Source organism: Malania oleifera, chromosome 9 (assembly GCF_029873635.1).
Source record: "Malania oleifera isolate guangnan ecotype guangnan chromosome 9, ASM2987363v1, whole genome shotgun sequence".
NCBI lineage: Eukaryota > Viridiplantae > Streptophyta > Magnoliopsida > Santalales > Ximeniaceae > Malania > Malania oleifera.
Window position 1 is genome coordinate 39,734,362 of NC_080425.1, and position 27,859 is coordinate 39,762,220.

The window sequence follows — 27,859 nt, forward strand, 5'->3', positions numbered from 1 at the left end:
TTCTCAACCCCAAAAATCCTCTTTTATTGATATTAATTCATGACCCATGTAAATGCATGCTCACGAGGAAAGGTACCATACAAGCATAACCAGTAGAGCAGCAGATTCAAGTTTGGAAGCAGCTGCTGGAGTCGAATTATAATAACAATACTAAAAGAAGACCAGAAGGCACTATACCCAAAAAAAAAATTTCAGTTACTTCAGTTTTGCAAACAGCCTTGGCGCAACCTGTATTAGATTACAAAATGGCTTCAGTAGCAAGTCAGAACAGTGTACTAACTTTCATTAAAAAAATAATGAAGGCTTACGCATTTGTCAACACACTGCCAATAATCAAAATATTGTCCAGTGCAGTGCTTGTTCCCTGTTTCATCACCTTCAATCCTCTTAACACATGCCTAGGTACATGGGAGACATTCATATTAGAAACTTCATACTGCAGCTCCTCCATGCAACATAAAAACTATGTTCTACTTATCAGTAGGTAAATAAATAAATAAAAACTATGCTCAAGAAGAAAATGAGATTTAGTAACGAAAAGATGATTGACTATTAATGCATAAACTCGAGCAAAAATACCAAGAGAGATACAATTGTGTCACCATATACCAAAAATGGTGGTGTATTTAATTTCCAGGGTAATTGGCTGACTTCGTCAAATGATTAAAAACCTAAAGCTTAAAAGGAAACATGGCCTTCACCAATCATTTGCTGAATTCAGAAATCAGCTCAACAAGATTACATGACTACATGACTAACTAAACAAAATACATAAATATCTAACAATATATGAACAAGAACAAAACTTGTATATCTTGTTTTGGACCAGTTATGTCTCTTGCTATTAAAATGCAGAAAATTTAACAAATTCTTAACAAATAATTTGTGCGAAAAAATAAATCAGCAACTATTCTCAAATACCAACATGTTGCAAATTTAAGAATAAGTCACAACTAGAGATGCATTAGGATCAAGGAAATAATTCAAGACTGCACCCAAGATGATACAAACAGTTTGGAGATTATTGTCAAAATTTTGCTCAAATAAGCACAGACGCACATCCCACAACTATACATAAAATTGACATTCAACTAAACATTAAATGTCAAGCTCGCAGGTAACCATTAAGAGTACCATATTTTTAAAAAAAATTAGGGAAGATATTTGACAAAAGCTAACTCATGGGGTGAGGCTTTCCCTCACACTTAATAACTGACCACCAGCCCCTTCCACAACCAATGTGGGATAACCCAACAATCTCCCCCTCATGCATCGAAATCTCTCCCGGCAAGGCAACCATCGGGGAGAATGTTGAACCAAGGCTTTGATAGTAGTGTTGGGAGGTCTAGGGTCTTCTCAACCTCAAAAGCTAGCTCATGGGGTGAGGCTTTCCCTCACACTTAATAACTAACCACCGACCCCTTCCACAACCGATGTGGGATAACCCAACAATCTCCCCCTCACACATCGGGATCTCTCCCGGCAAGGCAACCATTGGAGAGAATGTTGAACCAAGGCTCTGATATTAGTGTTTGAAGGTCTAGGGCCTTCTTAACCCCAAAAGCTAACTCATGGCGTGAGGTTTTCCCTCGCATTTAATAACTGACCACCAGCCCCTTCTACAATCAATGTGGGAACCCAACCATTTGTTGGTATATGCACGCAACGCCCACCTCCCATGAGTTGAAAGGCGCATTTACCTCACATACGGCTCAGATGAGGTCGAAGTGGTAGCCCACAATGGGTACTATAAAGACAGAAGACTTCCCTTCCGAGGGTCTAGGGGTAGTGCCCCCACAGGGGTTTGGGGGCAGCGCCACCAGTGGGGGCTTATGGGGGGCAACACCCCCCAGACGGCGAGGTTCGAGGACTATTGGCAAGCCGCGACCACCAACCAAAGTAGGTAAGCCGCCCATGTGATTTTTCCCCAAGATAGAGGCTATTAATGGAACCCCCCCCCCCCCACCCCCCCACCGAAGCTAAGCACACAACCTCCACTACAAGTTGTGTCATTCTTCTGTTTCTCTACTTCTTGTCCTTTTTCCATTGAAGCTCATCTAGTGAGCGCATGGTCCGACTAATTGTTGTAATCTGATTGTTACAATAAAAGTTTGTTTGGTCACTTCAACTGTTTCTTCTAATAGATCTTGGTGTTGTTTACATGGTATTAAGCTAAGGGCAATTGAGAAGAAACAACTATAATTGTTGAGACGTTGCAATGGCAAGAGCTTCATCTTCAATTGTTGCATCTCCTCCAGCACTTCGGATACATCCGCCAGCGTTCACAGAAGGAAAGCTAGATGGCACGAACTACACTTTGTGTAAGTTCAAGATTAGTGCTATTCTAGATACATATGAATTACTTGATATAGTTCAAGCTATGGATCTAGAACCAGTTGACACGCCTGATCCCACCAATCCTAAGATGATCATCCCTCCAGATGTTGCCCTTGTCAAAGCATGGAAGAGACAGAATGCAGATACACTTTGTGTTATTGTCACAAGTGTATCTGATTTTGTACTAACGTTGATCCAGCACACATCCAAGGCTTCAGATGCATGGAGTCGTCTGAAGAATCAATATGAAACAACATACCAAACACGCATCCAGAACTTGGAGAATCAACTTGTTGCAAAAAAACTACATGATGGAGAACTGGCAGAAATATTCATCACCGGAATAAAAAATCTATATGATCAAATGGCGGCAATTGGCATAGCAAAGACTAGTGAGGAGTTAGCTTGAAGATGTATTCGAGTTCTGCCATCAAAGTATGACAATCTGGTAACTGCACTTAACACGCAGATTAGAACTCCTGCACTAACTTTTGAAGAATTTTGTGCCTTACTACTGGAGGAGGAAATGAGGCTAAGAACAAGGGAACCTAAAAGCAGTAGTGCTTTCACTATGAGGATCAAGGGCAAGGAGAATAATGATGAAAAGAAGAAGGGAAAGAACAAGAAGAGATTTTCTGGTTCATGCTACTACGACAATAAAAAAGGGCATGCGGTCAAGAATTTCAAAAAATGAATCCACGATGAAAAGAATGGCACTTTAAAGCCCACGTGGAATGTCAGAGAGGTAGCAAATTGTGTTGAACCAGAATTAGATCTCTTCATGGTAACACAAGAGATGTGCTCAATTGCTTATACAGTACCAAGAGATAGCTCATGGGTACTAGACAGTGGAGCTTCCCGACACATGACCAGCAAAAAGGATTTGTATGGTTCCCTTAAGCCTATACATGAACCTATGAATGTGATTGTCGGAAATAATGCAATGTGTCTAGTGGAGGGCACTGGATCAATTTCCCTTAAGACCACGAATGGTCAAGATAAAACCCTTTCAAATGTGTTATATGTTCCTCAAATTAAGAGGAATCTGTTATCTGTATCTGCTATCACTAACTGTGACTATGAAGTACGATTTATGAAAACAAAAGCTAAGATCATCAATAGCAATGGCAGCATAGTTGGTGAAGGTATTGGAAAGAATAACATGTATGAGTTTGTGGCACTTACTGCATCTGCTGGTGATAGAACTAGCAGACTTTGGCATGAAAGGTTTGGACACATCTCCTATGCAGTTTTAAGCGAGATGCAAAAAAAGGAAATGGTGGTTGATATGCTTATAGTAGTTGATACTACAGAACCTTGTGAAGCTTGTATGTTGGGCAAGCAACATCATATGGAATTTCCACAAGAGAGCAACAATAAGTTAAGGTTTCCTCTAGAGCTGGTGCATGCAGATCTTTGTGGTAAAATGTGTACTCCTGCACTACGAGGATCTCTTTACTTTATGTTGCTAGTCGACGATTAGTAGATAAATGTGGGTGTATTTTCTTCGTGATAAGGCTGGGGTCTTGTAAAATTTAAGGTGTTGCATAAACTTGTTGAAAATAAGATAGGTTTGCAGCTAAAGAAACTTCAAACAGATCGAGGAGGCAAGTTCATCTCATAGGAGTTCAACAGATATCGCAATGCATTTGGCATCAGGTGCCAATTGACGGAACTCAATTTCCACAACAAACTAGTGTTGTGTGGAACATCGAAATCGCACTGTGATGGAGATGGCCAGAGCAATGATGAAGGCACAAGATCTATCAAATTCGTTTTGGGCAAAAGCTGTTAATATAACTATGTATATTCTAAATCGATGCTTCACTAGAACTTTGGGGACATAACACCTCATGAGGCCTACTCTGGTAAGAAAGCCTCGATCTCTCATCTCAAAACATTTGGTTGCAAATGTTTCGTGCATGTTCCTAATGAAAGACGAAGGAAGTTAGATGACAAGAGTCGAAAGTGCATCTTCTTGGGATACAATACAGAGTAAAAGCCATATCATATGATGTAAAGGCAAAGAAGATTGTCACCAATCGAGATGTGGTATTTGATGAGGACCACGCTCAGTGGGAGATAAAGATCGGCCCACTTTATCATCAACCGATAAAGTAACCTACCAAGTGTCTCTCTCAGAGCAACAGATTGAAATGAATGATGGAGAAATTCAAAACCAGCCTGTTGCACCAGTAGCACCTGTTCAGAACCCACACCCCAGGTGCGTGCAACAACTCTTTGACAAATGCAATCCATAACCAGTGAATCAAAGTTCAAAACCTGATGGACCTCGAAGGTCAAAAAGAATAGAGAAGCAACAACGATCAGTAGAACACTTAGTAAAAATGGCCTTAATGGCTAAAATAATCAGCACATTTAAGGAACTAAGTAACCTAGATGAAGCATTGGATAATCCAAAATGGAGAACAGCAATGGAAGATGAATATGAAAGTATCATTGAAAATGATATTTGGGAGATTGTGGACCGTCCCCCTCATAGGAAGGTAATGGACACAAAGTGGATATGGAAGGCAAAATACAAGGTGATGATACTTTAGAGAAGTACAAAGCTCGCCTTGTTGCACAAGGATTCTCTCAAGTGAAAGGTGTTGATGTTACTGAAACCTTTGCACCAACAGTTCGCATGGAAACAATCTGTCTGGTTTTCACTACCACTGCACGTAGAAGACGAGTACTATTCCAAATGAATGTGAAGTCTGCATTCCTCAATGGTTATCTAAAAGAGGAAGTATATGTGATGCAACCACCTGGATTTGAACTCTCAAATTCAGATAACAAAGTGTACAGGTTGAAGAGAGCCTTGTATGGGCTAAAACAAGCTCCTAGAGCTTGGTACTAGAGAATTGATTCATTCTTTACAAATTATGGATTTTGTAGAAGTACTTCTGATGCAAATTTATATGTACTAAAAGAGAATGGGATGTATGTAATAATAGTACTATATGTAGATAATCTTGTACTTATAGGTGACCACGAGGAGAAGATCAACAACATCCAAGAAGACCTATGCTCAGAATTTGAGATGACAGACTTGGGACTACTACACTTCTTCTTGGGCATTGAAGTGTGGCAACAACCAGGAAACTAAAAGAGAATGGGATGTATGTAATAATAGTACTATATGTAGATAATCTTGTCCTTATAGGTGACCACGAGGAGAAGATCAACAACATCCAAGAAGACCTATGCTTAGAATTTGAGATGACGGACTTGGGGCTACTACACTTCTTCTTGGGCATTGAAGTGTGGCAACAACCAGGAAAGATCTTTATCTCTCAGCAATGTTATACTGAAGAGATATTGAAGACATTTGGGATAGCAGAATGCACTCCAGTTATTACTCCAATGGAGGTAAATATGAAGCTCTCTATTGAAGATCCTTTTCCACTAGTTGGTATGAAGAAGTACAAAAGCCTGATTTAGAGTTTGGTGTACCTGTGCAACACAAGGCATGATATCAGTTTTACAATTAGCATTCTGAATAGATTTGCAAATAAGCCACGAGAAAAACATTGGAAGGCTAGAATAAGGGTTCTCAAGTATATAAAAGGGACTCTTCATTTGGCATCTCTTATCATTTAGGTAACTCCATAATTGGACATTGTGACTCTAATTGGGCTGGAGACATTTATTTCAGAAAGTAAAAAGCAGCCAATAGTATCGCTATCCTCCACAGAAGCTGAGTACAAGTCAGCTTGTTTCATCTCATGTGAAGCTGTCAGTATTAGAAGACTTCTTACAAATATTGGGATGACAACAAATATTGCAACTCTAATTTACTGTGACAATCAAAGTTGTATAGCCATCACTAAGACCTTGATGTTCCATGCAATTGGGATCCAGTATCACTACATATGAGAACTCATTGAGGATGAGGTTGTAGAGATGGAATATTGCCCAACAGAAGATAATCATATAGATATCTTTACCAAAGCCTGGGGTAGTTCCGACTTCCAAAAGCATCGTGATGCTTTTGCTATTGGTCCAAGAGCTTAGTTCACTATAGGTGGACATTGAGGGGGGTGTTGGTATATGTGTGCAATGCCCACCTCTCATGAGTCAAAAGGCACATTTACTTGACATACGGCTCAGATGAGGTCGAAGGTGTAGACCACAATGGTACTATCAAGACAGAAGACTTGCCTTTGCGAGGGTCTAGGGGTAGCGTCCCCAGTGGCGATCCGAGGGCAATGCCACCGGTGGGGGATTATGAGGGGTAAAGCCCCCCCTCCCCCCCCAAACGGCGGGGTACAGGGGCTACTGGCAAAACGGTATGGCCTATCTAGCATAAATGGCAGCCACCATCCATGTTTGGTGAGCCGCTGCCACCCACCATGGTAGGTAAGCTGCCCACGTGATTTTGCCCCAAGCCAAAGCTATAAATTTAGACCCCCCCCCCCCCCCAAAAAGAAAAAACCAAAGCTAAGTACACAACCTCCATTGCAAGTTGTGTCATCTTCTGTTTCTCTACTTGTTGTGCTTTCGCCATTGAAGCTCATCTAGTGAGCGCATGCTTGGACAAATTGTTGTAATCTGATTATTGGAATAAAAGTTTGTTTTGTCTCTTCAACTATTTTTTCTAGCAGATCTTGATGTTGTTTACAACAGTAAATAAGGACACCGAAATTTTATGTGGAAAACCCTCCAATGAGAAGGTAAAAAGCACAAGGCGCACCAAGCAAAAAAAAAAAAAAATCCAATATAATAAAGGGACTTACCAAAATAGCAGTCCCAAATTTTTTCCCAAATTTGAGACACCCAACATACAAAAAAAGAGGTACAAGGAACTTTTAGATAAATCCCAAGCCCAAAAAGTTACCCTCACAATTTTTACACCACACTCACAAGGGATGGAACACCTCTCACAAACACACTCCTAATAGTGCTCCAAGAAATTCTCACACAGCAGCTCCCCCTTGTGTTCCTGCTCTCTCTTGTGATCTCTTCTCTCGGTGCATCAAGACCTAAGCAGAATGCCTCTATTTATAGAGACGTTGAGCCCAAAAAGTGAGAAACTATGCTTTCACATGGAGTCTACTTTTCTTCCTCATCCATATGCTCCTTATTTATTGTTTTCATTAAGCAAAATTGCTATCACCCAATCACGCACCAGCCTCCTTTGTTGAAAATTGCTCAATCATTAAATGAGCGTGGGTAGACATTAGTCTACCATAATGAGCTAGATTCCAAAAACATACAAAAACATTATGTTGTTTCAGTTGTTGTCCATTATAATGGGCTGGACCCCAACAAGACTATGATTATTTGGAAGTCATTGTAAACACCATCTGGATCTGCTAGAAGAAACAATTGAAGAGAAAAAACAAACTTTTATTCCAACAATCAAATTACAACAATCTATCCAATCATGCACTAACTAGATGAGCTTCAATGGCGAAAGGACAACAAGTAGAGAAACAAAAGATGACACAACTTGCAGTGGAGGTTTGTGTACTTAGCTTTTTTTTTTGGGGGGGGGGGGGGGTCTCCATTTATAGCCTTTGTCTTGAGGCAAAATCACATGGGCTGCTTAGCTACCATGGTAGGTGGCGGCAGCTCACCAACCATGGATGGTGGCCGTCATTCACCAACAACTGTCTTGGGGGGGGGGGTGTTTCCTGTTGGGACCCAGCCCATTATAATGGACAGCAATTGAAACATCACAATGTTTTTGCCTATTTTTAGAATCCAACCCATTTTAGTAGACAAATGTCTACCCACGCCCATTTAATGATTGGGCAATTTTTAGCAAAGGAGGTTGGCACATGATTGGGTGACAGCAAAAACTAGACTTTGCTGAATGAAAGGAATAAATAAGGAGCACATGGATAAGGAAGAAAAGTAGACTCCATATGAAAGTACAGCTTAGTTTCTCACTTTGTGGGTTGAACATCTCTATAAATAGTTGATGCACTAAGAGAAGAGATTACAAGTGAGGGCAGCAACAAAAAGGGGAGCTGCAGTGTGAGAATTTCTCTTAGCACTATTAGGGGTGTGTTTGTGAGAGGTGTTCCATACTTTGTGTGTGTGGAGTAAAAAGAGGGTAACTTTTTGGGTTTGGGATTTATCCAGAAGTTACTTGTACCTCTTTTTTTGTTTGTTGGGTGTCTCAAATTTTGGGTAAAAATTTGGGACTGTTATTTTTGTAAGCCCCTTTATTATAGCGGAGGCTTTTTTTGCTCGGTGCGCCGCGTGCTTTTCACCTTCTCCTTGGAGGGTTTTCCACGTAAAATTTTGGTGTCCTTATTTATTGTTGTAAAAACAACACCAAGATTTGCTAAAAGAAATTGTTGAAGAGACAAAAAAAACTTTTACTCCAACAATCAGATTACAAAAAATATGTCCAACCATGCGCTCACTAGATAAGCTTCAATGGCGAAAGGACAACAAGTAGAGAAACAGAAGATGACACAATTTGTAGTGGAGGTTGTGTACTTAGCTTCGGTGGGGGGTGGGTCTCCATTTATAGCCTCTGTCTTGGGGCAAAATCACATGGGCGGCTTACCTACCATGGTAGGTGGCAGTGGCTCACCAACCATGAACGGTGGCTGCCATTCACACTAGATAGGCTATACCGTTTCGTCGATAGCCCATGGACCCCTCCGTCCCCCCACCGGTGGCGCTGCCCCCGAACCCCCGCTGGGGGCAAAACCCGGAAGAGGAAGTCTTCTGTCTTCATGGTACCATTGCGGTCTACCACTTCGACCTCATTAGAGCCATATGTCAGGTAAATGTGTCTTTCAACTCATGGGAGGTGGGCATTGCACACATATACCAACACAACCCCTCAATGTCCACCTATAGTGAACTAAGCTCTTGGACCAATACCAAGATAATCACGATGCTTCTAGAAGTCAGAACTACCCAAGGCTTTGGTGAAGATATCTGCATGATTATCTTCTGTTGGGCAATACTTTCATCTCTAAAACCTCATCCTCAATGAGTTCTCGTATGTAGTGATACTGGATCTCAATATGCTTGAATTTTGCATGGAGCATTGGGTTCTTAGTGATGGCTGTGCAACTTTGATAGTCACAGTAAATCAAAGTTGCGATATTTGTTGTCATCCCAATATCTGCATGAAGTCTTCTAATCCAGACAGCTTCGCATGAGGTGAGACAAGCTGACTTGTACTCGACTTCAATGGAGGATAGCGACACTATTGGCTGCTTTTTGCTTGTCCAAAAGATAATTCCATTCTCAAATAGAAAACAATATCCAAAGACTAACTTTCTAGAATCAGTCTCCTACCCAATCAGAGTCACAATATCCAATTAGGGAGTTACCTGAATGATAAAAGATGTCAAAATGAAGATTCCCTTTTATATACTTAAGGACCCTCATTCTAGCCTTCTAATGTATTTCTCTTGGCTCATTTGCAAATCTACTCAGAATGCCAGCCGCAAAATTGATAATAGGCCTTGTGTCGCACAAGTACACCAAACTCCCAATTAGGCTTCTGTACTTCTTCATATCAACTAGTGGAGAGGGATCTTCAATGGAGAGCTTCATATTTACTTCCATTGGAGTAACAATTGGTTTGCATTTTGCCATCCTAAATGCCTTCAATATCTTCTCAACATAATGTTGCTAAGATAAAGATCTTTCTTGATTGCTGCCACACTTCAATGCCTAAGAAGTGTGGTAGCCCCAATTCTGTCATCTCAAATTTTGAGCATAGGCTTTCTCGGATGTTGTTGTTCTTCTCCTCATGGTCATATTTAAGTACAAGATCATCTACATATAGTACTATTATCACATAAATCCCATTCACTTTTAGTACATATAAAGTTGCATCACAAGTACTTCTACAAAATCCATAATTAGTAAAGAATGAATTAATTCTCTGGTACCAAGCTTTGGGAGCTTGTTTTAGCCTATACAAGGCTTTCTTCAACCTGCACACTTTGTTATTTGAATTTTAGAGTTCAAATCCAAGTGGTTGCATCATATATACTTCCTTTTTTAGATGACCATTGAGGAATGCAAACTTCACATCCATTTGGGATTAGTACTCATCTTCTATGTGCGGTAGTAGCCAAAACCAAGCAGATTGTTTTCATGCAAGTTGTTGGTGCAAAGGTTTCAGTAACATCAAAACCTTCCACCTGAGAGAATCCTTGCGCAACAAAGCGAGCTTTGTACTTCTCTAAAGTACCATCACCTTGTGTTTTGTTTTCCATACCCACTTTGTGCCAATTACCTTCCTATGAGAGGGACGGTCCACAATCTCCCAAGTATCATTTTTAATGATACTTTCATATTCAGCTTCCATTGTCGTTCTCCATTTTGGATTAACCAATGCCTCATCTAGGCTACTTTCTTTAATTGTGCTGATTATTTCGACCATTAAGGTCATATTTACCGAATGTTCTACTGATCGTTGTTACTCCTCTATTCTTTTTGACCTTCGAGGTCTATCAGGTTGTGAATTTTGATTCAAAAGTTGTGGATTGTGTTCGTCAAAGAGTCGTTGCACCCACCTAGAGTGTGGGTTCTGAACATGTGCTACTGGTGCAAAATGCTAGTCTTGAATTTCTTCATCATTCATTTCAATTTGCTGCTCTGAGATAGACACCTTGTGGGTTACTTTATCAGTTGATGATAAAGTGGGCCGATCTTTATCTCCTACCGAGTGTGGTCCTTCATCAAATATCACATCTCGGCCGATAACAATCTTCTTGCCTTTACATCATAGTAGTCAAACGTGAGGCATGCCTAGGCGCGAGGCGCAATGGGGCAATAAGGCTAGCGCCTCATCAGGGTTGAGGTGAGGCGACCTACAAAAGGCGCAGGCAGGCATACTGAGGCGCATTGAGGCTCGAGGCGCAATGAGTCGCGCCTCAGATATCTGGCCTTTTAACTTCATTTTTTTTTAACCTTTTAAGAAAGAAAATGCAGTTAGACTCAAACCAGCCCTAGAAAGAGGCTTTGACTCAAAAGAGCAGGTCTAGGCTTTGTCTTCGAGCCTTTGAACCAACACGAAACCAGTAGTCTAGGCTTCGTCTTCACATCTTCGAGCCTTCACCAGCAAAAGAGCCATTGTAGGAGCCCTTCGTCTTTGAGGTTCGAGCCTTCAAACCAGCACAATCTTCGTCCTCAAACCTTCGAACCAGCACAATCTTCGTCCTCAACACTTCAAACCAGCACAAAACACCTTCATCTTCAAGCCTTCGAGTCTTCAAGCCTTCGAAAGTGCTTTTTGTCTTCAAGGTTCAAGCCTTCGAATCAACACGACCTTTGTCTTCAAGTCTTTGAGCCTTCCGCCAGAAAAAGAGCCTTCGCCAAAGCCTTCGAACAAAAGAGAGGCTTTGAGCCATTGAGTCGTCATCACTAGTCTTAGTGATTTGTCAAGCTGCTTCAAACTAGTAAGTCTTCTTGTTGTTGTTTTTCTCCTTCTTCTTTAGTATTTTGCTATTGTTTTTTCCTTCTTCTTCTTCTTCTTCAACTCTTTTTCTTTTTCAGTTCTTCTTCTGCTTCTTCTTTTTTCAGTTCTTCAGTTCCTGCCCTACCAACTGCTTCTTTTTATAATATTAACTTGCATTAAGCCTCTAAGTTAATATTATGTAATGTGTAATTAATTGAGTAGTTTAATGCAAGTTTATACTTTATAATTAATTTTTAACATTTTTTACTTAATTTTGCCATTGTTTGTAATTTGTTTGGAAATGCAGAGTACAAATTATACATTATTCTAAAATAGATTAATATATAACATTTTTTTACTAACTTTAGCTGTTGTTTTATAGAACTTTTTCTTTTGATATTGAAGATGCGCTAGCAATTTCTTTCATTTCTAATTTGAAGCTTGAAATCTTGCATGCAGAATTACTTATGTTGAACTATGTTTGTTTCACTTGAACTTAGTACTTGGTTGTCTAATTAATATTGAATATTTTGACATTTTAAATTCTAATATAACTATTGATGTGTTTTTATATCAATTACCCACCAAATAGGCATTGTACACAATTTTAATAATTGTGTGCCTCACCTTCGTGAAGCGCACACCTTTGCCTCGCGCCTCGCTCCTCGGCTCCAAGTACCCTTTGTGCCTTGGTGCGCCTTGCGCCTTTGACTACTATGCTTTACATCATACAAACTATATGCCTTTGACTCTGTACTGTATCCCATGAAGATGCACTTTTTACTCGTCATCTAACTTCCTTCGTCTTTCATTAGGAACATGCACAAAACATTTGCAACCAAGTGTTCTAAGATGAGAGACCGAGGGTTTCTTACCAGAGTAGGCCTCATGAGGTGTATGTTTCCCAAAGCTCTAGTGAAGCATCGATTCAGAATATACACAGTTGTATTAACAGTTTCCACCCAAAATGAATTTGGGAGATCTCGTGCCTTCATCATTGCTCTGGCCATCTCCATCACAGTGCGATTTCGGCGTTCCACAACATCATTCTGTTGTGGAGTATGTGGTGCTGTCAATTGGCGCCCGATGCCAAGTGCATTGCAAAACCTGTTGAACTCCTCTGAGATGAACTCACCTCCTCGATTTGTTTGAAGTTTCTTTAGCTGCAAACCTGTCTCATTTTCAACAAGTTTATACCACACCTTAAATTTCACAAGAGCCTCAGCCATATTACGAATAAAATACACCCACATCATTCTACAATAATCGTCGACTAACAGCATAAAGTATAGAGATCCTCCTAATACAAGAGTAGACATTTTATCACAAAAATTTGCATGAACCAGCTCTAGAGTAAACCTCAACTTATTGTTGCTCTCTTGTGGAAATGCCAAACGATGTTGCTTGCCAAGCATACAAGTTTCGCAAGGTTCTGTAGTATCAACTACTACAGGCAGATCAACCACCATTTTCTTTTTCTGCATCTCCCTTAAAACTGCATAGGAGATGTATCCACACCTTTCATGCCAAAGTTTGCTAGTTCTATCACTAGCAAATGCAGCAAGTGCCACAAACTCATACATGTTATTCTTTCGAATACCTTCACCCACTATGTTGTCATTGCTATCGATGATCTCAGCTTTTGTTTTCATAAATCGTACTTCATAGTCACGATCAGTGATAGCAGCTACAGATAACAAATTCTTCGTAAGGAACATATAACACATTTGAAAGGGAAACCTTGACCATTTGTCGTCTTAAGGGAAATGGATCCAGTGCCTGCCATTGGACGCTTTGCATTATTTCCAACAATCACATTCATAGGTTCATGTAGAGGCTTAAGGGAACCATACCAATCCTTTTTGTTGGTCATGTGTCAGGAAGATCCATTGTCTAGTACCCATGAGCATGGTATTAAATAACGGTCGTTACGTAACGGAAAAACAGGACGCCGATACCGTTACAGAACGCATTAGCGGCAAGCCGAAAATTCACATGGGTAACGGTCGTTACACTAACGTTACGAAACATAACGTCCATTACGGCACGTTATGGCCGAGCGTACCTTATCTCCTCGAATCTACTCCACTTTGTTCATCTCTCCTTCGTCTAATATCGTCATTTGAATCCTCCAAAGTCCGAAGAACCGAAGAGCAGCTCCGAGCCTTCGAACCCTTAGATATGTCGTCCGCAAGCTGAGTTCAGTTCCCTCTTCACTTGAATCACTCTTCGATTCTTCGTCTCCTTCATACGTACAACTTCAATCTACTGATCTGAAGCTTCGAAATCCCTAAAACCCCCAAAATCAACTTCGTCTCCCTCAGTCCATCATTCGTCTCCTTCGTCCAAGAACCCAAAAATCAGCTTCGAATCTTCGAAGCCTTCAATTCCTCCATTCGAAGCCTTCGATTCCTCCAAAATTTGGAGGCTTGCAGGTTGCAGCTGCAGCAAGCTAGCAGCTCTCTCGCAGTCGCAGGCTCGCAGCTCCCGTGGGAGTGGGAGTCGGGAGTGGGTAAGTGGTAACTAGGTAGTACGTGGTTGCAGATGCAGCAAGCCAGCAGCTCTCTCGCAGTCGCAGGCTCGCAGCTCCGGTGGGAGTGGGAGTGGGAGTCGGGAGTGGGTAAGTGGTAACTAGGTAGTGGGTGGGGGCCAGTGGGTATGTATGTTGTTTTATTGTTTCAATTTATGCTTTATTGCTTAATAATTTATTTTGTTTTATTATTTTAATTTATGCTTTATTGCTTTATATAAATTGTAAATTTTAGTTTGCTTTAAATTTTAGTTTATTTAATTAGTATATAAATTGTAAATTTCAATTTTAAATTTAGTTTGTTTTATAATTTCAATTTATAGTTTACATAAATTATAAATCTTAAGAGTACAGATTTAGTAAAAAATTATTAACTAATATTCTACATATATTTTTTAATACCTTGAGGTCCTTGACAATTAATAATTTAATATTAGATCTACAATTTATAATAAATTCTAATTTGTACAAAATTAGTCAAGTCTCACCTCTTAAGTGACTCAAGTCCAAGTATATTACCATTTAAATAATTAAATTGTAAGATTTACAATTCCATATTTATTTTTTTAAATTGTAAATTTTAATATAAACTATTGTATAATATATGTATAAATCAACTAAAATTTTTAATAGTTAGTATTTAGTAACTTGAAGTTTAAATTTAATCCATCATTTATGTAATATTGTTATGTAATTAACTAATTAATTAATTATGTACCATTTTATTCTTAATTTATTGTCTAAGGATGATAACTTTTTTTTGTTTACTTGTGTAGAAGTCATCTAATCAAGCACCAATATGCCACATGATAGACAAGGAATTGAAGAGCTACCTAGTGAAGACATTGGTTGGCATTTTGCTACTCCAATAGAAGGTAGTAGACATGTTGTCTTATGTAAATTATGAGGAAAGACAATTAAAGGAGGAATTACGCAATTGAAACAACACTTGGCACATAAAAAAGGTCAGGTGTCTTCGTGTCCCAATGTAACACACAAGTGAGAGAAGAAATGATAAAACATCTACAACAATATGCATAGAAAAAGAAAGACAAACAAAAAAGGCAAAATGAGGCAGAAAAGCTCAAATCAGAGGAGATTTTGAAAATTTGAGAGGCGACGAGGATTCAAATGAGGAAATAATGAGATTTGCTCGACAAGAAAGCATACGAGCACAACAAGAATGGGAAGAGAGACAAAGATTTAGAGCAAGAACCGGTGGAAGTGGTAATTATTATGAACAGGGTGGTGGCTCTAGTAGTGGCAATGCTAGTGGTTTTGATAGAGTTCGGTCACAAAGTGTTCGAGAAGCTAGAGGAAATGGGCGACCATGGATTAATCCTAATGCCCCTGAAGCTAGATTAAGAGGGATGGATCCTACTCTAGAAAGAAGTAGGAGTGCCAAGCAACCAAAAATAAATACAAAAATTCTAAAGGGTTAAGGAGTAAATTAGGAAAAGCAATGAGCGAATTCCTAATTTATAATCCATGCTTTACGAATTAGAACGTTGGGCAACTAAGAAACAACACGAACAAAAAGAAAAAATTTCCAAAATGTGAATGTTAAGGTGGATGAGTGGTATAACATTAAAAGATAAATTAAGGAACGAACATATACACAATAAAGTAGGCACAACACCAGTCAAAGAAAAGAAAAGGGAGAGGCTATTAGATGGTTTGGGCCTCTAAAACACAAGCCAAGCACCGCTCATGTGAGAAGTTAGTTATTGTTGCTAGTAGTAAAAGGGGTAGGGGTAGACCTAAAATAACCTAGAATGAGGTTGTGAAGAAAGGCTTAATAGCTCTTAAATTAGCAAAGGAAAATGTCCTCAATCAAGTGAATTGGCGAAAAAGGATTCATGTAGCCAACCTCACCTAATGGGATTTCAGATTCTTCTTCTTGTTGTACAACAATATTTTATAGGAACATGGATAAAAGGGGACAAGGAGGTATTGACCATGCTCAAATCTTGGCACAATGAGTCCTTATCACCATACTACCCCTTGTCCTCAACACATTACTACAATAATAATATTAAATATTATGATGTAATGATATTATAATATTTATTGCATTAATGCAATTAAAAATACTACAATTTTATTATAAGATTTCTATATATGTATAAATAAAATTGAGAGGAAAAGGATATTTTTGCTCTTTAATTTCCTTAGCCCTATTCCACAAGGAATAGGTGTTCCACTAAGTAGGCATGCTCTTAAGCCAACTATACAACAGATTCCCATTACCCAACCAAACATTACTCATTTCAAAAGTGTAGAACATAATAACCAAGTTTGGTTCGATGACATGGATGCTCAAACACCATCAAGGGCAGTCTCAATAACATACTTGCAAAATAAACACATTTCCCCAAGTTAGGAGCCTTAATGGAAAGCAATACAGGAACTTCCATATTTTCATATTTTCAGTAAGCTAGAAATCACCTGATATTGAAGAAGTGGCCTTACACATTTTGGCTTGCAAGCCTCTTCAAGATACTTCTTCTGATCAGCAACTTCCTCGTCCGCCCTAAATAAAAGAAAGAGAGTAAGCACCATATTACCACAAAAGAGAAAGATGTAAAAGGCAAACAATAAAATAGGTAAATTTAGTAAATAGATCATGGTTCTAGTTAAAGTACTAATATATTTACCAAGTTTTACTGCCCAACAAACAGAGATCTGAAATTACAGATTCAGGTATCTGGCTAAAATGCTTTAGTTTCAATTAGTTGCATCTTACCTTGTATCAAAAGCATGTTACTATTGGCAATACTATGTTATACATGATATTTCCAAAGCACTACTTTTGAAAAATCAACCAGTAGATTCAAGCCTCTCAAGTGAACATTTGAAGTTTGAAACTTTATGCATAATGTTAAGAAGTTTGCATCCTTCAATCCTTTAACCTCTCAAAAACAGGTGTTTGGACTATCACATAAATTCTAAAGAATGTAATGACAATCTAATAGTTGTCATTGTGTCCATTTACATGAATGTAATTGCTACAAGATTTAGCAATATATTTTTGTATTCACTAAAGCTTTGCAATCAGTGTCTTAAAAAAAAAACCCGGCTTTTACAAGCAAATCAGTGATGGAAATTTTCTAAACAAAATGGCAAAATAAACTAGATGTGAACTGCAACATGTCAAAAAAAATAGGAGCAAGAGGGATGTATTGTAGTTAGTTTGATTTTTCAGCAAGCAACAGCTACAAGTTTTAAGTAATTCTATAACTTCAAATTGCTCATGACAACCACCGATACTAAAGTGTTCAACCTCTAACACTTGGTTCAAACAACAGGCCTTGTTTATGAAGAAAATGAAGATACACTGAATTGAGAAAACACTGAAGTGCATATATAAAGTGATCATAATTATTGGTATGTTTCAGCATTCTAATCATTAAATTGATTGCCTACAGTGGAGGAGATCGTTGTAAAGAAAACAGTCCAAATGGTAAGATGTCTATACACGTTAAATGGCCAAAAAAAATGTTTCTTGTGGATTATAGATGAAACCATTTTCTTAATTCCATTGTAAGTCAAATATCGAAGTTCCTGAAAAAGGAGTGCAGCTTTGCTGCACACAAATAATGCTGTTCTAGAGAGGGCCCCAATAAGGCCAAGCATGGATCATGGCAGGTGAAGGTATTCTGATGGTTGAAGGAATTCCATGAACTAGTGAGAATCCAAAATCAGGGTGTGTGTGTGTGTGTGTGTGAGAGAGAGAGAGAGAGAGAGAGAGAGAGGGGGGGGGGACACAAAGCTTAATTGTTCAAATGCCAAAAAGATCCTCCTTTGAGGAATAATCAGGAGAATAGAATTTATAGAAGAGAGGCAAATGATGCAAGATGTCATCCTCAAATGATGGACTAACTTGTCATACCTCAATTAATCAAAAAGATGGATTTTTTAGTGAATCCAATCATTACACATGGTGAGGATGAGAGGAAATAAAAGGAAAAACATGTCATGAATGACACATGGACACTTAAGCAGCTTAAGAAAAGGCTAAGGGTTAGGAAGTCCCTTTAGAACACCCAAATTCGAGCCACCAAGGTAAAATTTTCTAGAACATCCCAAGACTGGGATTGTTAGAGACCACACCAAGCGTCTCTATGTCCAATCCCAGTGTGCACTGCTAGTCTAGACCTTTTGCAAGAATGCAAATGTAATATAATTAATAATTAATTAATTTAAGTAATATGCAGATGCAAAGTTGATGCTGGTCATCAATTTTGTAATCAGCATTACAGTAATTTTACACATTTACAATCATGAGAACATATTTTTTTAATCAATAAAGCAAAAATGTATTACTAAAGAAAACACTAAAGAGAGCCAATGAAGGTACAGACATGACGTGGAGAAGGGGGGTTTGGAAGCGGATTGAGGAGCACTTGGAGGACATTTGGCAGTACATAGAGTTGGAGGTAGGCCATGACAAATAACCTTGTTCATTGAAATAACAATTTCCCGACTATTTTAGCCGGGTAGAGATAAGAATGCCCATGTCAATTGCAAGTTATTATCGCAAGTAACTGGTATGAATATGAATGCAGCTTTCCTGTCACACACTCTCAGGAGGTGGAGTCCTTCAAGCTCCAATTGTACAAGGAGGCAATTGAAATCAATCAGAAGGGAGGAAAGCTTAACATGGACGTGCACAAAAGAGGTTATTTTAAAGTGAATTCATTTTAGGAGGAGACAGAAAATATGAATAGAATAGGGATCAAACAAATTTTACCAAGAAGGTAAACATGGAAATCAAAAGACCCTAGTTTATTTAGCCTGCCTTATTTGCTTGGGAAGTGTGGGGAAGATTTTGGCTTTAGAGAGCTTTCAAAAGAGAAGCAGGATTCTGGATTCCCATGCCTTTCCTTCAGCCAAGAAGACAGCTCCTTTCTCGCAGCATTTCCTGTCACTCTCCTCCCTAGATAGGCCTCCAGCACGCTTATTTCCTTTATGAGTTGTTATCAATTCTATCTTCACCCTGTCATCCCCAAAGTTCAATTCGTCTCCAGTTTTTTATTCCCAATATTAGATTTTGTTTTAATAACAACGAATTTATGAGAGGAGAGAAGAATGTACAGCAGAAAAAAGAAAGAGAAGAAAAAAAATGGAAAATAGAAGAGGGAGAATAAAAATCATCCCTTTACATCAATTCCAATAATATACAACAAAAATTCATCATAAACTGAAAGCCAACTAAATGAAGCGAAACCAACCAATCCCACTGCAGGTCTTCCAAAGAAACATGACAAAAAAATCCGCTAGCCGACACCAACAGCAACGCAACATATACCACTCTACTCCAAAGCAAATTATTAGCAGTAGTCATCCCTTTGAAAAGCCTTGCATTTCTCTCCAACCAGACACCAAATAATAACAATGCATCATCACAAGGCTTTCCTATCCTTCCCTTTACCAAAAACCCGACGAGTGATTGTATAAAAAGCCTTCAAAGTGGAGGGACAAACCCCATCTTCACCAAAAATACCAAAAATTAATTCCAGAAAAACCAAGTAAAAGGGCAATGAAAAAAGAAAAAATCGATGTGAACAAGCCTCACCACTCCTCAAATAAAGGACACAAATATGCAGAGAAAAGCCTAATTAGGCCTTCTCTTCTGAAGCAAATCATTAGCATTAACTCTTTCAAACACTGCATTTCAAATAAAACCTTTTATTTTTTAGGGAGCTTTAGCTTTCCAGATCAAATAATCCCCATTACAGTAGTCAAGTAGGAGAAAACAAGAGAATTCCCCAAAAGAATCTAAATTCCAAACCCTTTTGTCACTCCCCAAATGAGCGTGAAAAGAATCAAGCCGATTGGTTAAAAGAGCCAACTCATTAATCTCTGTCATTCATATTTCTCCTGAAATAGAAATTCCAAGAGACTATCCCTTGTAAAAAAAAAAAAATTTTAAAAAATCAGCAATAGGGGTATTATTATGAAGGACAGAGATTCGATAAAGGCAAGGGACAGCAATAGCCAAAGGCATCTCCCCAACCCAAAGATCCTCCCAAAAACGAATGCACTCCCCATAACCCTCCATATATTGGACTTTAGGAAAGAAAAACTCATAAATCCAAGACATGAACTTCCAAGGACTCGCATGAGTATAATTAACCCCAACTTTAGCATCCCACCTATTTTGTAAGAGGCCACATTTACTATGAATTACCTATGCTAAATATAGTTATGCTCTAAAGGAAAGTGCCATAACCATTTCCCCACCAAAGAAATGTTCATAGACACCAACACCAAGACCTAAACCTCCCTCCCTCTTAGATCTACACACAATCTCCCAACTTACAAGGTGATCTCTATTACTCTAGCCCCCACTCGACCAGTTCCACAACACAAAACACAATGTGATCCAGATAACTATGATACCAATCCTAGCCCCCAAAACTTCACCCTCTGTGCAGGTCATATCACTTTCCAATAAAGTAATCTCCCTATTTTACACTTTAAAAAAGCCTTCTCAATTATTCAAAAACCAACATACCATCAGCTAACCACCTCACTTCCACCGCAGAGCTCCTCACTCAACAATCACACGCTGGATTATGTACAAAAACAAAAAGAAAATCCCATTTCCCAACTTTATTCTTACATCGAAGGGATCCTTCAATCTAAACATGTTGACTGCATAACCCATCTGTCATTGCATGCAACAAACATGCAGAAACACTCAACATAACACATTACGATAGTAGAGAGGGGGAAAATTCAAGACCCAGTTCTTTACGAGGAGAATTTGATGGATGATGACTTGTGGACAATTTGATGAAGGACATTTGTGTATAATTTTACGTGATTACATTAAGTTGCAAATTTTAAAATTGCAAAGTTTGTTTTAAATCAATAAACCTAGATATTATCATAGATTTAGTTAATTTAGTGTTACTTAGAACATTTAGATACTTCAGATTATTTTGTAATTATTCATTTTATTTTTAGTGTTAAGAGTGTATACATACATTTTGTGTATTGTATGATGGTCATACAATTATGAATTGAACTTCAAATTTCCCTCTCTCATGTTTGTTTCTCCTCCCTCCTCCACCATCTTATCCTTCTTTGCCTCCTCTTTCTATTCTCTCCTCTCTTCCCTATTTTCACTCAGTAATCTCTTCTAGTTGTCTCCTCTTCTCTATTACGTAGCTTTAGATGCTTTAGATTATTTTGTAATTATTCATTTTATTTTTAGTGTTACGAGTGTATACATACATTTTTTGCATTGTATGATGGTCATACAATTATGAATTGAACTTCAAATTTCCCTCTCTCATGTTTGTTTCTCCTTCCTCCTCCACCATCTTCTCCTTCTTTGCCTCCTCTTTCTATTCTCTCCTCTCTTCCCTATTTTCACTCAATAATCTCTTCTAGTTTTCTCCTCTTCTCTATTACGTAGCTGTCCTACATAAACGTTGCCTCAATTGCTTTCCACCTTGCATCATCCTCTTATCATTATATCATCTCCCTAAATCTCCACATTTATACACGCTACACCCTACCTCCCAAGTATTTGAAATCTACGGAACCGTTTAGTCCACAAGATCACTAGCGTTCCTCTAGAATGATCACTAATGTCATAATTTTTTCACACACAGTGAGTCCCAAGCCCGGGTAAAGGAGGAGGGTTGCGTTAAGTAGCTGACAGTCAACGTAAAATTTGTCAGATCAATATGATATGAATCCTTACTAAATATTTGCTAGGACGTCCCCTACGAGCAACCCGTTGCACTTGAACCACCCGGGTGTAGCGAAAAGTGGGCGAGGGTGGGCGAGGCCGTCGCCCCAAAGCTACGCGTCATGTCAGGGCCCGGGTACGGTGTCAAATATGCGAAAGTTCCTGCATCATTCTGGACGTGGGTAGGTAAAGACGTTAGTTCAGGAAACTAGGATTAGATTAGCAACTTAGAATATAAGGACACTTAAGGGTAAAGAATGGAAATTGTGAATACAATGATTAGAAAAAGAATTAATATAATTTACCTTTAAGAAACTAAGTGGGTTGGGGAGAAAGCTAGAGAAATCGATAAATCAAGATTTAAGTTTTGGTACACTGGAAAAGAAAAACATAAGAATGGAGTAGGCATTATTATAGACAAAAACTTAAAAGATAGCGTTGTGGATGTAACTAGAGTAAGGGATAGAATTATAAAAATCAAAATGGTATTAGGACAAGAGATAATAAATATCATTAGTGCTTATGCTCCTCAAGTTGGCTTAGCAGAAAATCTTAAGAGACAATTTTGGGAAGATATGGATAGTATTATACAAGGCATACCAAGGACTGAGAAAATATTTATAGGAGGAGATCTGAATGGACACGTTGGAAGAGATAATAAAAATTATGACAGGATACATAAAGGATATGGATATGGAGACAAAAATGAGTCTGGGGAGATGATCTTAGACTTTGCTATGTCTTATGATTTTAGTATAATGAATACTTACTTTAAGAAGAGTGAAGAACGCTTAATAACCTTTAAAAGTGGACAAAATAGAAGTCAAATAGATATTTTTTTAACTAGGAGGGTAGATCGTTTATCATGCAAGGATTGTAAAGTTATTCCAGGTGAAAGCCTAACCACACAACATAGAGTATTAGTGTTAGATATATGTATTAAAAAATGGAAGAAAAATGATAAAATAAACCAATGTAGGAGAACTAAATGGTGGAACCTAAAAGGAGAAAATATAATAAAATTTAAAGATAAAATAATCAAAAATAGGGACTAGACCCTAGAGGATGGGATAGATACAAATACTCTTTGGAATAGATTAGCTAACTCTATTAAAAAGATAGCAAAAGAGATTTTAGGTGAATCAAGGGGAAGATTCTCGAATAGCAAAGAGAGTTGGTGGTGGGATAAAGATGTACAAAAAATCATGAAGACAAAAAGAATTTGGTATAAAACATGGCAAAAATATAGAAACAGAAATAACTTTGAAAAATATAAGGAGGCAATAAAAGATGCAAAAAGGGCCGCTAGTGAATATAGATCTTTTAATAGTTTGTATGATAGATTAGGTACAAAAGAAGGGGAAAGAGATATATTTAAACTTGCTAAAGCTAGAGAAAGGAAGAGCAAGGACTTAAGAAACGTAAAATGTATAAAAAGTGATGATGATATTGTCTTGGTTAAGAACGAAGATATTAAAGAAAGATGACGAAGTTACTTTAGTAAGTTGTTTAACGAAAACCAAATAGAAGGCTTAAACTTAGAATTGTCAAATAAGGAAAATACTAAAAATATAAGATTTATTCGCACAATTAGAGTTAACGAAATTAAGTTTGTACTAAAAAGATGAAAAATGGGAAAGCTATGGGACCAAATAACATCTCAATTGAAATTTGGAAATGCTTGGGTGATAATGGAATTATATGGTTAACTAATTTATTTAATACAATTGTAAAAACTAAGAAAATGTCAGATGAATGGAGGAAAAGCACTTTAATACCTATATACAAAAATAAAGGAGATATTAAAAATTGTAATAACTATCGTGGAATTAAACTTATGAGTCATACGATGAAACTATGGGAAAGGGTAGTTAAACAAAGATTAAGGTAAGAAACGAAGATCTCAGAAAATCAATTTGGTTTTATGCCTAGGAGATCTACCACAGAAGCTATTTATCTTTTAAGAAAATTAATGGAAAAGTTTAGGAAAAAGAAGAGGGACTTGCTTATGATATTTATTGACCTTGAGAAAGCATATGATAGGATACCTAGGGAAGTTCTATGGTGGGTTTTAGAAAAAAAGGGTGTATGTTATAAGCATACCGATGTCATTAAGGATATGTACAATGGAGTAATGACTAGTGTAAGGACTATAGATGGAGAAACAAGACAATTTCCAATTACCATAGGTGTACATCAAGGATCTGCTTTGAGCCCTTATCTTTTTTATTTAATGATGGATCAATTGACTAAGAGTATTCAAAAAGAGATTTCATGGTGTATGTTGTTTGCAGATGATGTTGTATTAATTGACGAAACTAGGGACGGAGTAGAGACTGAGTTAGAATTGTGGAGAGAAGCTTTAGAATCTAGAGGCTTTAGGATAAGTAGAAATAAAACAGAATATATGAAATGTAGTTTTAGTAATGATAGGAGGAATATTGGAGACAAAGTTAAATTTGATGATGAAGAAATAAAAAGCACTCGTAGATTTTGATACCTTGGATCTATTATGCAAACTGAAGGAGAAATTGAAGATGATGTAATGCATAGAGTTAAAGCAGGTTGGGTAAAATGGAGAAGTGTTTCAAGTGTGCTATGTGATCGTAGGATACCCTTAAAATTGAAAGGGAAGTTTTATAGGACAGCTATAAGACCAGCTATGTTATATGAATCGGAATGTTGGGCGATGAAGAAACATAATATCCAAAAAGTAAAAGTTTCCAAGATAAGAATGCTTAGATGGATGAGTAGTATAACATTGAAAGATAAATTAAGGAATGAACATATTCGTGGTAAGTTAAGTGTAAATCCTATAGAAGATAAGATAAGGGATGGACGACTCAGATGGTATGGACACTTCAAATGTAGGCCACATAGTGCACCTATGAGGAAAAGTGACTTAGTTACTGTGGGGGGCAGTAGAACGGGTAGGGGTAGACCTAAAATAAATTGGGAGGAGATAGTGCGTAAGGATTTAATATCCTTGAATCTATCAAAAGAAATGGTCCATGATCGCATAAATTAGTGGAAAAGGATTCATATAGCCGACCGCACTTAGTAGGACTAAGGCTTGGTTTTGTTTTTTTTTTTTTTGTTAGTATGCTATAGGATTATGAGGAAGTACACACAGGATGACAGGATGTTATTTTAGCGTTTAGTTCAAGACAGAAATTCTAGTAAGCATTCCAAAAATATTATCAATATACCCTTCACCTATGTATGGAATAAGATATGAATGTTAATCATATTTTAAGCACAAGAGCGTACTAATAATATATAAAAAATTAAAACCATATCCTAAAATTTGAACCATCACAAAATAGCCCAAAAAAAACAAACAAAAAAATCTAAAAATACAACAAACTAATTCAATTAACTAAAATGAAAGAAAAAGAAGTGAATGAGAACCTACAACAAAACTCAAATCAACAAAGCCTACAAAATCTAGAAGAAAAATCCACACAAAGAAGCAAGGAAGACAATGATGTCCTAAACAATTGCAAAGGAGTGAATCAACCACTAAAACACAACCACTCCTCTCCAACCCCTAAAACATTGCAAAGACCACAAAAAATCATAATCTTCTAGATTCCTTACAACTTTGAAAACCTCTATAAAGAAATCAACAAGAGGGCCACCAATGTACTCAAACGCATTCAATATTCACCATAAAATCTAAATAACATAAAGCTGAATCTAGCAAACAAAGTAACAAAAATGAGAATAGAATTCATGGCTACCACAGCACATTGTGCGCACATCAAGAGACAAAGTCTCAAAGATCTCATCTGCTATAGCAAATTGTTGGTTTTAATTAAGGGTGGGTATCAAAACAAAAGCCTTGACCTTTAGAGGTGCATGGGCTTCCCAAATGCCATTAACAAGAGGGAAGAGACTAGAGGAATGTATGCAATGTTAATAAAAGGATTTACAATCCTAGAATGATCCAAAGCTCAAATCTTGTGGGTAGTAAGACAAAAAGGAAACCAACAAACAGAGGAATTAGAAAAGATCCACAGCCCTTCTATACTTAAGATATGCACAAAACATGAAGGAGCCAAGAAATATAATCCCCATCAAAATCTAAAAAAATAAAAAGAAAAATAATTATAAAAAATAAGATGCATTATATAGTGTGGTAAAGCAAAACGATATGGTAGGGTAACTAAAAAAGGGTTGCTCCCCAACCCAAGTATTCAACGTAAGAACCGTCCCCCACTTCATTTAATAAATGGAAAGACCAATGGTGAAATTTGCAAAATTAATTTTCAAGGGCTTCTCACCCATTCTCCTACAAATCAAATTTACTTTTAATCACATGTGCAAAAATCTATTAACTTATAAGGGGAAAAACTATAACCAATTCTCCACTTACACACCAAATTGCCATGATCTAGCTCCTTTTCAGCTTTAGACCTACACTCCAATTCCCAACTCACTAAATGGTCCCTCCTCACACCAATCCCTAACCAAAGGAAATCCCTCATCAAAAGCTCCAACACAGTACCAACCCCAACTACAATCTTCAAAAGAGAACAATAAAATGGAAGAGAGAGAGCCTAGACCAAAGAAATCAAACCACACCACAAATAAGAAAAAATCTCCCTTAATACTATCAAGGCACTTAGAAACCCAAGCAACCACAAGATCCCAAAAACAAAACCTTTGTATTGCCCCCTGAAAGAACACCTCAATACATTATAGGTCACTCTAATACCCCACAACCTACAAGAAAAGATAAAACCGAAGCAACATCTAAGCTCAAATTAGTGGCACCTAAAACACTCTTACCATATAAATACTTATACCTTAAACTCACTCAAAGATAGAAAAAGGATATTTTTAAAAGACAACATCATAAAATAATGAAACAAATTGGTACCATCTGCAAATTACAAAAGAAAAACAACCTCGTCAACCCTACCCACCAACACAAAGCCCTGTCTAAAACCCTATCAATTATTCTACTTAAGATATGTGCCACCAAAATACAAAGAGAAATGGAGACAAAGAATAACCTTTGCACACTCTCTGAGATAACTAAAATCCAAGTTTCATGTGTTCCACTGAATCAATAATGACAGAAAAGTTAGCAGGAGAAAGGCAACATCTAATCCAATCTCTACATGTTGACCCGGCATAGTCATTTTACGTGTTCATCATTTATTAACCATATTTGCTTTACCAGAAACATGTTGTTTGACATCCATGAAAATTTACTTCTTCAGAAAGTTCACGAATTTCAGCAACCCTAATACTTATAGATCTGGAATTATGTAGATTTGAACGAGAAAGAATATAGAATTCCAAAACGAAGGATTCAACTCCATGCTCTCATATACACGGTAAATGGATTTGAGAAAGCAGAAACAGTAACTAATCCAAAACAATCAACATGACAAACATATGCAGTCGTCGTCGTCGTCATCGTCATTATCATTAATGAATTAACACTGAAAAAAAAAAATATACCCACATAGTAAATGAAGAGATATCACAGAAAGTACAGTTGCAACAGAGCTTGCCGGTGGGTTAACCTGCGCAAATACCATAATTTGAGGACGAGAAGAAACAGCCATTAAAACATGCAAAATAAAACTACCCTAGTTTTGCAGATTGAACAGCGAGATTTCGTGGTCAATAGGCAGATCCGACAACTGAAATATGAATCCATTGAATAAGAAGCACAAGGGGCTTACAAGAGACAAGAGGTTACCTACGAAGTCACGAACGGAAGCAGCCGATGAAACGAGGCCTTTCTTCTTTGCTTAGCAAATGAATATAAAGGGGAAGGAAGGAGTCGAGTAGTGCTCGCGGTGACCCTGCTGACGATACATGGTGCACATGCGTGACTCAAATTTGTGTAGCTCGAGACCTTCGGGTGCCGCTT

The 27,859-nt window shown here is 37.8% G+C and overlaps 1 protein-coding gene across 1 annotated transcript; it reads right to left on the minus strand.

The window, feature by feature from the left end:
- On the minus strand, positions 1-27,859 carry LOC131164743 (cytochrome b-c1 complex subunit 6-1, mitochondrial). The gene is made up of 5 exons (XM_058122174.1): positions 27,686-27,859; positions 27,446-27,506; positions 16,707-16,791; positions 309-398; positions 1-228 (listed from the first exon to the last, which is right to left on the minus strand). Coding segments are annotated over exons 2-5 (210 nt in total). The 5' UTR covers positions 27,448-27,506; positions 27,686-27,859; the 3' UTR covers positions 1-195.

Excerpts from the sequence above, each read along its gene's own strand:
- LOC131164743 (XM_058122174.1), bottom strand. Across the intron at positions 399-16,706 it reads GGCCACTTCTTCAATATCAG|GCATGTGTTAAGAGGATTGA; the intron begins GTGATTTCTAGC and ends CCATGTACCTAG. Across the intron at positions 229-308 it reads GGCAGTGTGTTGACAAATGC|GTTGCGCCAAGGCTGTTTGC; the intron begins GTAAGCCTTCAT and ends AATCTAATACAG.